The sequence below is a fragment of the Bombina bombina genome, chromosome 3 (genome assembly GCF_027579735.1).
Source record: "Bombina bombina isolate aBomBom1 chromosome 3, aBomBom1.pri, whole genome shotgun sequence".
In the NCBI taxonomy this organism is placed as follows: Eukaryota; Metazoa; Chordata; class Amphibia; order Anura; family Bombinatoridae; genus Bombina; species Bombina bombina.
This window is the reverse complement of record NC_069501.1, coordinates 760,177,723-760,193,186: the sequence shown is the minus strand read 5'-3', so window position 1 is coordinate 760,193,186 and position 15,464 is coordinate 760,177,723. Positions and strand designations below refer to the sequence as shown.

At 42.7% G+C, this 15,464-nt stretch overlaps 1 protein-coding gene across 1 annotated transcript in view; it reads left to right on the top strand.

Moving 5' to 3' along the window:
* The window catches only part of LOC128652506 (E3 SUMO-protein ligase RanBP2), a 715,575-nt gene that overhangs the window by 685,640 nt on the left and 14,471 nt on the right, over window positions 1–15,464 (top strand). Inside the window, exon 25 of the mRNA XM_053705441.1 lies at window positions 13,891–14,164. Coding sequence (XP_053561416.1) covers window positions 13,891–14,164 — 274 coding nt within the window. The remainder of the gene's footprint in view (window positions 1–13,890; window positions 14,165–15,464) is intronic.

The window sequence follows — 15,464 nt, the reverse complement described above, 5'->3', positions numbered from 1 at the left end:
CTGCGTGGCCACGCAGGACTTGGTATGCAGACCTGGTGGACATGTCATCCTGTCCACCTTGGTCTCTACCTCTGAAACAGGACCTTCTGATACAGGGTCCCTTCAAACATCAAAATCTAACTTCTCTGAAGCTGACTGCTTGGAAATTGAACGCTTGATTTTATCAAGACGTGGAGTCAGTTATTGATACCTTAATACAGGCTAGGAAACCTGTTACCAGAAAGATTTACCATAAGATATGGCGTAAATACCTATATTGGTGTGAATCCAAAGGTTACTCTTGGAGTAAGGTTAGGATTCCTAGGATATTGTCTTTTCTACAAGAAGGTTTAGAAAAGGGTTTATCTGCTAGTTCATTAAAGGGACAGATCTCAGCTCTGTCCATTCTGTTACACAAACGTCTGTCAGAAGTTCCGGACGTCCAGGCTTTTTGTCAGGCTTTGGCCAGAATTAAGCCTGTGTTTAAAACTGTTGCTCCACCATGGAGTTTAAACCTTGTTCTTAATGTTTTACAGGGCGTTCCGTTTGAACCCCTTCATTCCATTGATATAAAGTTGTTATCTTGGAAAGTTCTATTTTTAATGGCTATTTCCTCGGCTCGAAGAGTCTCTGAATTATCAGCCTTACATTGTGATTCTCCTTATTTGATTTTTCATTCGGATAAGGTAGTCCTGCGTACTAAACCTGGGTTCTTACCTAAGGTAGTTACTAACAGGAATATCAATCAAGAGATTGTTGTTCCTTCTTTATGCCCAAATCCTTCTTCAAAGAAGGAACGTCTACTGCACAACCTGGATGTAGTCCGTGCTCTAAAATTTTACTTACAGGCAACTAAGGAATTTCGACAAACGTCTTCTCTGTTTGTCATTTACTCTGGGCAGAGGAGAGGTCAAAAAGCTTCCGCTACCTCTCTTTCTTTTTGGCTTCGTAGCATAATTCGTTTAGCTTATGAGACTGCTGGACAGCAGCCTCCTGAAAGAATTACAGCTCATTCTACTAGAGCTGTGGCTTCCACTTGGGCCTTCAAGAATGAGGCCTCTGTTGAACAGATTTGCAAGGCTGCAACTTGGTCTTCGCTTCATACTTTTTCCAAATTTTACAAATTTGACACTTTTGCTTCATCGGAGGCTATTTTTGGGAGAAAGGTTCTTCAGGCAGTGGTTCCTTCTGTATAAAGAGCCTGCCTATCCCTCCCGTCATCCGTGTACTTTTGCTTTGGTATTGGTATCCCAGAAGTAATGATGACCCGTGGACTGATCACACTTAACAGAAGAAAACATAATTTATGCTTACCTGATAAATTCCTTTCTTCTGTAGTGTGATCAGTCCACGGCCCGCCCTGTTTTTAAGGCAGGTAAATATTTTTTTAATTTATACTCCAGTCACCACTTCACCCTTGGCTTTTCCTTTCTCGTTGGTCCTTGGTCGAATGACTGGGAGTGACGTAGAGGGGAGGAGCTATATGCAGCTCTGCTGGGTGAATCCTCTTGCACTTCCTGTTGGGGAGGAGTAATATCCCAGAAGTAATGATGACCCGTGGACTGATCACACTACAGAAGAAAGGAATTTATCAGGTAAGCATAAATTATGTTTTTAGGCAACAAGCCATATGGGATGGAAAAGGAAGGTGTACAGCTGAAACTCAGACTTCCCTGCGACCACCAGCAGTTAAAAGGCTCTACTGAGAGAATTACATGGCCTCTACCAGCTCCCCTGCCCTCTCTTTTAGGAAAAAACCTCCAGGAAACGATGCTAAGAACTACTCAGAGGGTAGGGGAAGTGGGAGGGATATCTAAAGCCTTGTTGGGGGGTGTATTTGCTGCCTCCTGGTGGCCAGGTGAAGTATCTCCCAATAGGTAATGAATGAATTTGTAGACTCACTGCCATTAAAAAGAAAATTAGTTTATCAGGTAAGTATTTGTTTTCTTTTACAAGATACGATGAGTCCACGGATTTCATCCTTACTTCTGGGATATCGCCTCCTGGTCAGCAGGAGGAGGCAAAGAGCACTACAGCAGAGCTGTATATATAGCTCCTCCCTTCCCTCCCACTCCAGTCATTCTCTTTGCCTGTGTTAGTGATTGGAAGAGGTAAAGTGAGGTGTTAGTTAGTTAGTAGTGCTGATAGTGCTGCTTTGTTCTGGGGTGTAGCCTAGACCAGATCAGTCTCTTCAGTAAAACGAGAAGCATTTGGTGGCTTTAAAGCAATGGGAACTTGTGGGACATTATTCTCACTGTGCCTCCCATCTACTGTTGCTGCCCTATCCGGAGGGAAAAATCTGAGGGATATTACTCAGTATTTTCCTTGTCATCCTCAGGTCCATGTGAGCAGTTGGACTTCACACGCCTGGGAGCTGCCTTTGCTGTCGGCAGATGGGAGGTAAGTGCCATTTTTTATTTCTGAGCATGGACAGAAAACTCAGAAGCAGTCGGCCACTCACTTGGTAAATGGGAAGCCCTTAGAAACTCATGGGCTCTTTCCTCTGGTATGTGAGACAGCACATGTCCCATCTGTGTACTTTACATTTGTATAGTATCAAGGAGACAGTAACAGAGACAGTAACGTTTAACATGGCCACGTTTGAGCTTAGGCTCTTTAGGGAGACCTCAAAAGAGACAGTAACGTTCTCCCGGCGGTTACCTTAAACAACATGCCGCCCGGGAGCTGACTGTGATGGTATTTCCCTAAGCGGGTATGTTTGCACACGTTATGGAAAGTACGTCTGTCTTTATCTGGGCATTATATGGATGGTGTCCAGGGGTACTGTAGCCGCTAACTTGCAAGCATAGAACAAATTGCTATTTAGGTGCAAATCATGACGTTATAGAAGAGGATTCAGATTCAATCATCTATCGCATCTCCCGGCGGTTTCATAAGAAAGCATGCCGACCGGGAGATGTCTGTACGGCTATTTCCCTCTGCAGGGGTAATTGTTATGTAACTGTTATGGCAATGTCCACGATGGGCGGTCCTTGGGGGACACCATTTACATGGCGCGCTTGTTACATCTCCCGGCAGTTCAATAGTTACTACATGCCGACCGGGAGATTTGTTAAGTCAACACACACTTGGGGTTGGGAGTGTATCACGCCCTGTTGCACTTTTCCTATGTGGATCAGTATATGTTGGGTCCACAGAGAGATGTTAAACATGTTATAGGCATAATTGTAGTGTAGCCTATGTTTTTCGTGTTTAGGGAACATACTGCTCAGAAAGTACATTAGCAGTTTTCCTACTGAGGGGTACCTTGCAAGTTTTAGTATGGGGGTCCTGTGGCCCAGTGGTCAGGTACTCTGCCTCCCATCTCAAAGGTTGTGAGTTCGAACCTGGCTACTGCTACTATTTTTTTTCAATTTTCTTTTTTTTTTTTTTTTTTTAATTTAAAGAGTAAACCGTAACATAGTTTCCTGTGTCCAATATTATTGTACATACTCCTTCTAAAGCGGTGGCTGTTAGGAGTCTGGTGACACCGGTCAATCCCTGCCACAATTTTCTACTTATAGTGTCCAAAAAATGTTGTGACCCACAGGCAGTGCTCTGCTGTTCTTTGCAGAGACTTTGCTTTTGATGTGCATAGCGATTTCTAGTTACAGCACTATTTATGTTGTTGTTGTATTGTTTCTGCACAACAGAAATAAAAGGTTCTTTTAAAATTTAAAGAGACAGTAAAAAAAAATTCTGTGTAAATTTTATTAAAAGAATTGCGGCTGTTTTGTTCATCCTTGGTGACGTAGGATGGTACAAAATCTCACATGAATGAGTTACTTTCAGAATTGAAGAGACAGTAACGTCTTATTCTGTGTACATTGTATTAAATGAATTTCAGCTGTTTCTTTGTTAGTTCATCTTTTAGGACTGAGGATGAAACAAACGCACTCAAGAATAGAGTTTTTTAACATTTAACAGAACAGTATCGTGTCCTATGTTCAGATTTGATTACGATTTGTTCAAATTTATTTTTTCTTTTGTACCTACTCCCCCTTCGGCGATTGCTGTTGGGGAGTCACAATGGCCACAAATTTCTCCTATAGTTTCAATCGAAATTTTATGGCCCTCATGCGGTGCCCTGCGTGTCCTTCACACTCCCCTCGGGGTTATGATGCTTTCTTTATTTCTTCTGTTATGTGTGATCAGTCCACGGGTCATCATTACTTCTGGGATATAACTCCTCCCCAACAGGAAATGCAAGAGGATTCACCCAGCAGAGCTGATATAGCTCCTCCCCTCTACGTCAGTCCCAATCATTCTCTTGCACCCAACAACTAGATAGGATGTGTGAGAGGACTATGGTGATTATACTTAGTTTTTATAACTTCAATCAAAAGTTTGTTATTTTACAATAGCACCGGAGCGTGTTATTACTTCTCTGGCAGAGTTTGAAGAAGAATCTACCAGAGTTTTTTACTATGATTTTAACCGGAGTAGTTAAGATCATATTGCTGTTCTCGGCCATCTGAGGGAGGTAAAAGCTTCAGATCAGGGGACAGCGGGCAGATGAATCTGCATTGAGGTATGTAGCAGTTTTTATTTTCTGAATGGAATTGATGAAAAAATCCTGCCATACCGTTATAATGACATGTATGTATACACTTCAGTATTCTGGGGATGGTATTTCACCGGAACTACTCTGTTAAAGGTCACTAATCCTTTTAATAAGTATTTATCATGTTAAACGTTTTTGCTGGAATGTAGAATCGTTTACATTGCTGAGGTACTGAGTGAATAAATATTTGGGCATTATTTTCCACTTGGCAGTTGTTTGCTTTAATTGTGACAGTTTCGTTTCTCTTCACTGCTGTGTATGAGAGGGAGGGGCCGTTTTTGGCGCTCTTTGCTACGCATCAAAAATTTCCAGTCAGCTACTCTTATATTTCCTGCATGATCCGATTCATCTCTGACAGATCTAAGGGGTCTTCAAACTTCTTTGAAGGGAGGTACATTCTCTCAGCAGAGCTGTGAGAATTTTATATTGACTGTGAATAAAAACGTTGCTCTGTAATTTTTATTTCAAATTTAATTATTGTTATTTTACTAATGGGAACAAACCTTTGCTAAAAGTTGTGTTGTTTTAAAGTTTGATGCTATAACTGTTTTTCAGTTCATTATCTCAACTGTCATTTAATCGTTTAGTACCTCTTTGAGGCACAGTACGTTTTTGCTAAAAAAGATTATAACCAGGTTGCAAGTTATTGCTAGTGTGTTAAACATGTCTGACTCAGAGGAAGATATCTGTGTCATTTGTTCCAATGCCAAGGTGGAGCCCAATAGAAATTTATGTACTAACTGTATTGATGCTACTTTAAATAAAAGTCAATCTGTACAATGTGAACAAATTTCACCAAACTGCGAGGGGAGAGTTATGCCGACTAACTCGCCTCACGCGGCAGTACCTGCATCTCCCGCCCGGGAGGTGCGTGATATTATGGCGCCTAGTACATCTGGGCGGCCATTACAGATAACATTACATGATATGGCTACTGTTATGACTGAAGTTTTGTCTAAATTACCAGAACTAAGAGGCAAGCGTGATCACTCTGGGGTGAGAACAGAGTGCGCTGACAATACTAGGGCCATGTCTGATACTGCGTCACAGCTTGCAGAGCATGAGGACGGAGAGCTTCATTCTGTGGGTGACGGTTCTGATCCAAACAGATTGGATTCAGATATTTCAAATTTTAAATTTAAATTGGAGAACCTCCGTGTATTACTAGGGGAGGTCTTAGCAGCTCTCAATGATTGTAACACCGTTGCAATACCAGAGAAACTGTGTAGGTTGGATAAATACTTTGCGGTACCGGCGAGTACTGACGTTTTTCCTATACCTAAGAGATTAACTGAAATTGTTACTAAGGAGTGGGATAGACCCGGTGTGCCGTTCTCACCCCCTCCAATATTTAGAAAGATGTTTCCAATAGACGCCACCACTCGGGACTTATGGCAAACGGTCCCTAAGGTGGAGGGAGCAGTTTCTACTTTAGCTAAGCGTACCACTATCCCGGTGGAGGATAGCTGTGCTTTTTCAGATCCAATGGATAAAAAATTAGAGGGTTACCTTAAGAAAATGTTTGTTCAACAAGGTTTTATATTGCAACCCCTTGCATGTATCGCGCCGATTACGGCCGCGGCAGCATTTTGGATTGAGTCTCTGGAAGAGAACCTTAGTTCATCTACGCTAGACGACATTATGGACAGGCTTAGAGTCCTTAAACTAGCTAATTCATTCATTTCGGAGGCCGTAGTACATTTAACCAAACTTACGGCTAAGAACTCAGGATTCGCCATACAGGCACGTAGGGCACTGTGGCTAAAATCCTGGTCAGCTGATGTTACTTCTAAGTCCAAATTACTTAATATACCTTTCAAGGGGCAGTCTTTATTTGGGCCCGGTTTGAAAGAAATTATCGCTGACATTACAGGAGGTAAGGGCCACGCCCTACCTCAAGACAAAGCCAAAGCTAAGGCTAGACAGTCTAATTTTCGTCCCTTTCGGAATTTCAAAACAGGAGCAGCATCAACCTCCACTGCACCAAAACAGGAAGGAGCTGTTGCTCGTTACAGGCAAGGCTGGAAACCTAACCAGTCCTGGAACAAGGGCAAACAGGCCAGGAAACCTGCTGCTGCCCCAAAGACAGCATGAACCGAGAGCCCCTGATCCGGGACCGGATCTAGTGGGGGGCAGACTTTCTCTCTTCGCCCAGGCCTGGGCAAGAGATGTTCAGGATCCCTGGGCGCTAGAGATCATATCTCAGGGATACCTTCTAGACTTCAAATTATCTCCCCCAAGAGGGAGATTTCATCTGTCAAGGTTGTCAACAAACCAGATAAAGAGAGAAGCGTTTCTACGCTGTGTACAAGATCTGTTATTAATGGGAGTGATCCATCCGGTTCCGCAGTCGGAACAAGGACAAGGGTTCTACTCAAACCTGTTTGTGGTTCCCAAAAAAGAGGGAACTTTCAGGCCAATCTTAGATTTAAAGATTCTAAACAAATTCCTAAGAGTTCCATCGTTCAAAATGGAAACTATTCGGACAATCTTACCCATGATCCAAAAGGGTCAGTACATGACCACAGTGGATTTAAAAGATGCTTACCTTCACATACCGATTCACAAAGATCATCACCGGTATCTACGGTTTGCCTTCCTAGACAGGCACTACCAGTTCGTAGCTCTTCCATTCGGATTGGCTACGGCCCCAAGAATCTTCACAAAGGTTCTGGGTGCCCTTCTGGCGGTACTAAGACCGCGAGGGATTTCGGTAGCTCCGTACCTAGACGACATTCTAATACAAGCTTCAAGCTTTCAAACTGCCAAGTCTCATACAGAGTTAGTTCTGGCATTTCTAAGGTCGCATGGATGGAAAGTGAACGAAAAGAAGAGTTCTCTTTTTCCTCTCACAAGAGTTCCATTCTTGGGGACTCTTATAGATTCTGTAGTAATGAAGATTTACCTGACAGAAGACAGGTTAACAAAGCTTCAAGATGCATGCCGTGTCCTTCATTCCATTCAACACCCGTCAGTAGCTCAATGCATGGAGGTGATCGGCTTAATGGTAGCGGCAATGGACATAGTACCTTTTGCACGCCTACACCTCAGACCGCTGCAATTGTGCATGCTAAGTCAGTGGAATGGGGATTACTCAGATTTGTCCCCTACTCTGAATCTGAATCAAGAGACCAGAAATTCTCTTCTATGGTGGCTTTATCGGCCACACCTGTCCAGGGGGATGCCATTCAGCAGGCCAGACTGGACAATCGTAACAACAGACGCCAGCCTACTAGGTTGGGGCGCTGTCTGGAATTCTCTGAAGGCTCAGGGATTATGGAATCAGGAGGAGAGTCTCCTTCCAATAAACATTCTGGAATTGAGAGCAGTTCTCAATGCCCTTCTGGCTTGGCCCCAATTAACAACTCGGGGGTTCATCAGGTTTCAGTCGGACAATATCACGACTGTAGCTTACATCAACCATCAGGGAGGGACAAGGAGCTCCCTAGCAATGATGGAAGTATCAAAGATAATTCGCTGGGCAGAGTCTCACTCTTGCCACCTGTCAGCAATCCACATCCCGGGAGTGGAGAACTGGGAGGCGGATTTCTTGAGTCGCCAGACTTTTCATCCGGGAGAGTGGGAACTTCATCCGGAGGTCTTTGCCCAAATACTTCGACGTTGGGGCAAACCAGAGATAGATCTCATGGCGTCTCGCCAGAACGCCAAACTTCCTCACTACGGGTCCAGATCCAGGGATCCGGGAGCGGTTCTGATAGATGCTTTGACAGCACCTTGGAACTTCGGGATGGCTTATGTGTTTCCACCCTTCCCGCTGCTTCCTCGATTGATTGCCAAAATCAAACAGGAGAGAGCATCTGTGATTCTAATAGCGCCTGCATGGCCACGCAGGACTTGGTATGCAGATCTAGTGGACATGTCATCCTGTCCGCCTTGGTCTCTACCTCTAAGACAGGACCTTCTGATACAGGGTCCATTCAAACATCAAAATCTAACTTCTCTGAAACTGACTGCTTGGAAATTGAACGCTTGATTTTATCAAAACGTGGTTTTTCTGAGTCGGTTATTGGTACCCTGATACAGGCTAGGAAGCCTGTTACCAGAAAGATTTACCATAAAATATGGCGCAAATACCTATATTGGTGTGAATCCAAACGTTACTCTTGGAGTAAGGTTAGGATCCCTAGGATATTGTCCTTTCTACAAGAAGGTTTAGAAAAGGGTTTATCAGCCAGTTCATTAAAGGGACAGATTTCAGCTCTGTCCATCTTGTTACACAGGCGTCTGTCAGAAAATCCAGACGTCCAGGCCTTTTGTCAGGCTTTAGCTAGGATCAAGCCTGTGTTTAAAACCGTTGCTCCGCCATGGAGTTTAAACTTAGTTCTTAACGTTTTACAGGGTGTTCCGTTTGAACCCCTTCATTCCATTGATATAAAATTGTTATCTTGGAAAGTTCTGTTTTTAATGGCTATCTCCTCGGCTCGAAGAGTCTCTGAGTTATCAGCATTACATTGTGATTCTCCTTATCTGATTTTTCACTCAGACAAGGTAGTTCTGCGTACTAAACCTGGGTTCTTACCTAAGGTAGTCACTGACAGGAATATCAATCAAGAGATTGTTGTTCCATCCTTGTGTCCAAATCCTTCTTCAAAGAAGGAACGTCTTCTACACAATCTGGATGTAGTTCGTGCCCTCAAGTTCTACTTGCAGGCAACTAAAGATTTTCGCCAAACTTCTTCCCTGTTTGTCGTTTATTCTGGACAGAGGAGAGGTCAAAAAGCTTCTGCTACTTCTCTCTCTTTTTGGCTTCGTAGCATAATACGTTTAGCCTATGAGACTGCTGGACAGCAGCCTCCTGAAAGAATTACAGCTCACTCCACTAGAGCTGTGGCTTCCACTTGGGCCTTTAAGAATGAGGCCTCTGTTGAACAGATTTGCAAGGCTGCAACTTGGTCTTCGCTTCATACTTTTTCCAAATTTTACAAATTTGACACTTTTGCTTCTTCGGAGGCTATTTTTGGGAGAAAGGTTCTTCAGGCAGTGGTTCCTTCTGTATAATGAGCCTGCCTATCCCTCCCGTCATCCGTGTACTTTTGCTTTGGTATTGGTATCCCAGAAGTAATGATGACCCGTGGACTGATCACACATAACAGAAGAAAACATAATTTATGCTTACCTGATAAATTCCTTTCTTCTGTTGTGTGATCAGTCCACGGCCCGCCCTGTTTTTAAGGCAGGTAAATATCTTTTAAATTATACTCCAGTCACCACTTCACCCTTGGTTACTCCTTTCTCGTTGATTCTTGGTCGAATGACTGGGACTGACGTAGAGGGGAGGAGCTATATCAGCTCTGCTGGGTGAATCCTCTTGCATTTCCTGTTGGGGAGGAGTTATATCCCAGAAGTAATGATGACCCGTGGACTGATCACACAACAGAAGAAAGGAATTTATCAGGTAAGCATAAATTATGTTTTTTCCAAAACTTTAAAGCATCGCTGGAGGAATTGCTATTATAACATTTTCTCCATGTTACTGAGAATTTCAGTTTCAGATGGAATTAGTGCCTTAGACATTCCCTATGTTTCCTATGGCCGTGTCAGCTAAACCGCTGGACGATATTCCTTTGGGGGGAAGGATTAGTTTCCATCACTACGTGAACTTCTATACCCTTAGAGGATAGTTCTAATGGACTAAATTTAGTTATGAGACACACACCAGGGTTTACAATGACAACCATCGGTGTACTTTGCTACCGTCACTGGTGTGACGGCATATTGGCTAATTCTTTTATTTAATTTTCTTCCCTTCCAGTTATCAAATTGGGAGTGTAGGTGACTCTGTTCCAGCAATTGGTACCTTATGGTTAGAGTCTTGTTTTCATGGCTAGGTGTTCTATGTCTAAGATTTTGGTGAACCCATAGCCTACTGTTGAATCAGAGTCAGCATGGGGAACATGCTTCGGTCCGGGATTGGATCTTGTAGGGGGCTGACTTTCCGTTTTCGCTCTAGTTTGGTTCGAGATCGGATGTTTTTCTCTCAGAGGCAGTTTCTGCTTTCTAGATTGTCTAAGGATCAGACAACGGGAGAGACGTCCTTACGCTGCGTAGGAGACCTCAGACCTGGGAGTGATTGTTCCAGTTCTAATATTGGTACAGGATCTGGAGTTACCGTTCGGGTTGTGGTTCCCAATGGAGTGTATCTTCAGTCCATTTTTTTGAGAAGGGGACTGTCCTTCAAGGAAACTATTGATTTGTTCCATTTTCCCTTGATTCTAGAGGGTCAATTTCTGTCAAAGGTGGATTGAGGGTCGAGTACCTTCCTGTGCCGTTCACGAGATTCGTCTCGGGTTCTAGGGTTTGCCTTATGGACACGGTCTTTTCTTTCGGTCTTGCCACAGTTCTGAGTTCTTACGGGACATTGCAATGGCGCCCTCTCTGGCTAATATCCTAGTCCAGGCGTCATTCTTACAGCAAGCAAGATTTCCACGGACATGGTATTATTTTTACCATGAGCTCACGGGTGAACGGTGTCTTTAGAAGGTGTTCCTTTGTCTTAAGCACATGGGTAACTTTTTGGGACTCATGACAGATTCCACATCAATTGGGATTTTTCTGGGCCTTCAGTGGCTCAGTACATAGTGGTATCCGGGCTGATGGTGACGGTCTGGACGTTAGCTGGACAGATTGCTCAGCATGCTAAGGCACTGTGGCTGAGCTCTGTGGAAACCGGAGGGTTGCAGGATTCAATCCCCGGTGAGGCCCATTCAACCTTTCATCCTTCCGTGGTTGGTGAAATGAGCAGCACCTTGTGACGCTTGAATTTGTGTTAGTTCGTTCCACCTCTCACCTATGCGGTTGAGCATTCTCAGGCGATGGAACGGAGACTTTGCAAACTTATCTCCTCATTTATTTCTGAAGCAGGAGACAAGGGACTCTTTCCTATGGTAGTTGTCTCTGGCTCACCTGTCCTAGGGTACATGATTTAGCAGAGTAAGGACTCCAGCGGAGTCTGTTTGTCGATTTCCTACAACTGAGAGAGAGCTTTGGGTCTCTTCTGTTTTGGCCTCAGTTGACTTCGGCCCGGTTTCATTCTTGCTCTCTGTCAGCGATCCATGTCCCAGGGGTGGACACTTGGGAAGCGGATTTTCTGAGTAGACGGTCTTTTTCATCTGGGAGAGTGGGATCTCCATCCGGAAGTATCTCCTTCCTGTTTCTCAAATGGGGTCGGCAAGAGTTGCATATCATGGCATCTGGTCAGGATGCCTAGTTTTCGGATTTCAACCTAGGTTCTCCTTTTCCCCCGTTTGCGTTTTTTTGCCGGGGGTTTGTTCTTCTCAAATAGGAAACGGGATCGGTGCTTCTCTTAGCTTCTGCGTGGTCTCGCAGGATTTTGTATGCTAATCTGTTGACCATGTAGTTTCTGTAACCTTGGAATTTTCCGGTGAGGAAGTATCTCTTTTTCAGGGTCCCTTCTTCACTCTATTATAGTTTCTCTGAAGCTGATTGCTTGGGGATTGGACGTTTGATCTATGCAAGCGAGGTTTCTTTGCTTCGGTCATAGATTCCTTAATTCTGGCGTGTGAGCCTGTTACTGTAAAATTATTGGTGTACATCCAAGGGTTACTCATGGAGTAGGGTACGGATTCCCGGAATTTTGTTCTTCTCCAAGAGGAATTGGAAAAGGGGTTATCCGCTACTTCCCTAAAGGGACAGTTTTCTGCTTTGTCTATTTTCTTACTCAAGCGTCTGGCAGGTGTTTCGTCCTATTGCTTTTCCTTGGAGTTTGAATTTAGTTCTTAAAGTTCTTCAAGGGGTTATGTTTGAACTTATGCATTCCATAGATATTAAGTTATTATCTTGGAGAAGCTTTATTTTTGGTTCTATTTCTTCTGCTCGCAGAGTTTCTGAGCTTTCAGCATTACAATGTGCTTCCCCTTATCTTATTTTTCATTCCGATAAGGTGGTTACGTTCCAAACTTGGTTTTCTTCTTACGGTTGTTTCAAATAAAAATATTAATCAGGAAATTGTTGTTCCTTCCTTGTGTCCTGATCCTTCTTCTAAGAAGGAGCGTCTGTTACATAATTTGGACGTGGTCCGTGCCTTGAAGTTCTACTTACAGGCGACTAAGGATTTTCGTCAATCATCTTCCTTGTTTGTCGTTTTTTCAGGGAAACGTAGGGGTCAGAAAGCTGCGGCTACACCTCTTTCTTTTTGGCTGAAGAGTATCATCAGTTTTGCATATGAGTCTGCTGAACAGCATCCTCCTGCACGTCTTACGGCTCATTTCCCCTAGGGCTGTGGCTTCCTCATGGTCATTCAAAAATGATGCTACCGTTGAACAGATTTGCAAAGCTGCAACTTGGTCGTCTGTTCACACTTTTTCCAACTTTTACAAATCTGTTACTTTTGCCTCGTCTGAGGCTGTGTTTTTTATTTATTTTATTTTTTTTGGGGGGAGGAAAGTTCTTCAAGCAGTGGTGCCTTCCGTTTAGGTTCTCTGTCTTGTCCCTCCCGTTTCATCAGTGTCCTATAGCTTTGGTATTGTATCCCACAAGTAAGGATGAAATCCGTGGACTCATCGTATCTTGTAAAAGAAAAGGAAATTTATTCTTACCTGATAAATTTGTTTCTTTTACGATACGATGAGTCCACGGCCCACCCTGTTTTTCTAAGACAGGTCTTTCATTTTGTTAAACTTCAGTCACCTCTGCGCCTTGGCTTTTCCTTTCTCTTCCTAACTTCGGTCGAATGACTGGAGTGGGAGGGAAGGGAGGAGCTATAGCTCTGCTGTGGTGCTCTTTGCCTCCTCCTGCTGACCAGGAGGCGATATCCCACATGTAAGGATGAAATCCGTGGACTCATCGTATCATAAAAGAAACAAATTTATCAGGTAAGAATAAATTTCCTTTTTAAACAACTTTGCAATTTACTTTTTATCAAATTAACTTCATTCTCGTGGTATTTTTTGTTAAAGAGATACCTTGTTAGATGGCGAGCACTGCATTACCGGGAAAAGTGCTGCCATCTAGTGTTCCTGCAAATGTATAACATTCTTGCAAAACTACTGCCATAAAATGCTGAGTACATGTACATGCTCCTGAGCTTACTTTCCTGCTTGTCAATCAAGAATACCAAGCGAATGAAGCAAACTTTTATAACAGAAGTAAATTGGAACGTTGTCGAAAATAATATGCTTTAATCTGAATCATGACTGACTAATGTTGGGTTTCATTTCCCTTTGTTTGCATTGTAAGCTATTTAGTATCAGATATGTTTAGAACTACTTATTTTGTTGTGTTGCTCTTTTCTTTTCAGGTTATTTTTATTATTATTATTATTGTGTTAATAGCCTTAATGACTATGCCTTATGATATTTCCTCTTTAGGTAGAAGTAAAGTCAGGTGAAGAAGATGAGGAGATCCTTTTTAAGGAAAGAACAAAGCTGTATCGTTGGGACAGAGACTCCAACCAGTGGAAAGAGAGAGGAGTTGGAGAAATAAAAATTCTTTTCCATTGTGAGAAGAAATATTACAGAGTTTTAATGCGAAGAGAACAAGTCTTCAAAGTGTGTGCTAACCACGTCATCTCAAAAACCATCAAGCTTAATCCATTAAGCACATCAAGCAATGCACTGGTCTGGATAGCCACAGACTATTCTGGTAGGTTTTCCTACATTTATTGAGCCTTGTTTCTGTATGCTCTGTCATGCGACACATACAAGAACCACATCAGGATGTTTTCTTCAAACAGCGCTGTGCTTTAGTCTTCCTTATAGGGACATGAAACCCAAAAAAATTCCTTTATCATTCAGATATAGCATACTTTTAAAAAAAAAAAAAAAAAACAATTCTCTAGTTTACTTGTATTATACATTTTTTCATTCTCTTGATATCCTTTATTGAAGAAGTGATGCACTACGGGGAGCTAGCTGAATACTTTGGTAAGCCAATGACAAGGGGCATATCTGAGCAGCCATGAATCAGCAGCTAGCTTTCAGGTCTGGAGCCTACCTATGTATGCTTTTCAACAATGGATACCAAGAGAAGTAAGCAAATTAGATAATAGAAGTAAATTGGAACGTTTATTAAAATTGTATGCTCTATCTGAATCTTAAAAGAAGAAAAAAATAGGATTTATGTCCCTTTAACACTGTAAAGCCAGAGCAAAGCGCTGTTTGAAGAAAAGTTTGAAGTCAAATACAGAGCTGCGTTGCCAGGCGACTATACATTGATTTCTTTCATGTAATTAGCAAGAGTCCATGAGCTAGTGACGTATGGGATATACATTCCTACCAGGAGGGGCAAAGTTTCCCAAACCTCAAAATGCCTATAAATACACCCCTCACCACACCCACAATTCAGTTTTACAAACTTTGCCTCCTATGGAGGTGGTGAAGTAAGTTTGTGCTAGATTCTACGTTGATATGCGCTCCGCAGCAGGTTGGAGCCCGGTTTTCCTCTCAGTGTGCAGTGAATGTCAGAGGGATGGGAGGAGAGTATTGCCTATTTTGAATGCAGTGATCTCCTTCTACGGGGTCTATTTCATAGGTTCTCTGTTATCGGTCGTAGAGATTCATCTCTTACCTCCCTTTTCAGATCGACGATATATTCTTATTTATATACCATTACCTCTACTGATTCTCGTTTCAGTACTGGTTTGGCTTTCTACAAACATGTAGATGAGTGTCCTGGGGTAAGTAAGTCTTATTTTCTGTGACACTCTAAGCTATGGTTGGGCACTTTGTTTATAAAGTTCTAAATATATGTATTCAAACATTTATTTGCCTTGACTCAGGATGTTCAACATTCCTTATTTTCAGACAGTCAGTTTCATATTTGGGATAATGCATTTGAATCAATCATTTTTTCTTACCTTAAAAATTTGACTTTTTTTCCCTGTGGGCTGTTAGGCTCGCGGGGGCTGAAAATGCTTCATTTTATTGCGTCATTCTTGGCGCAG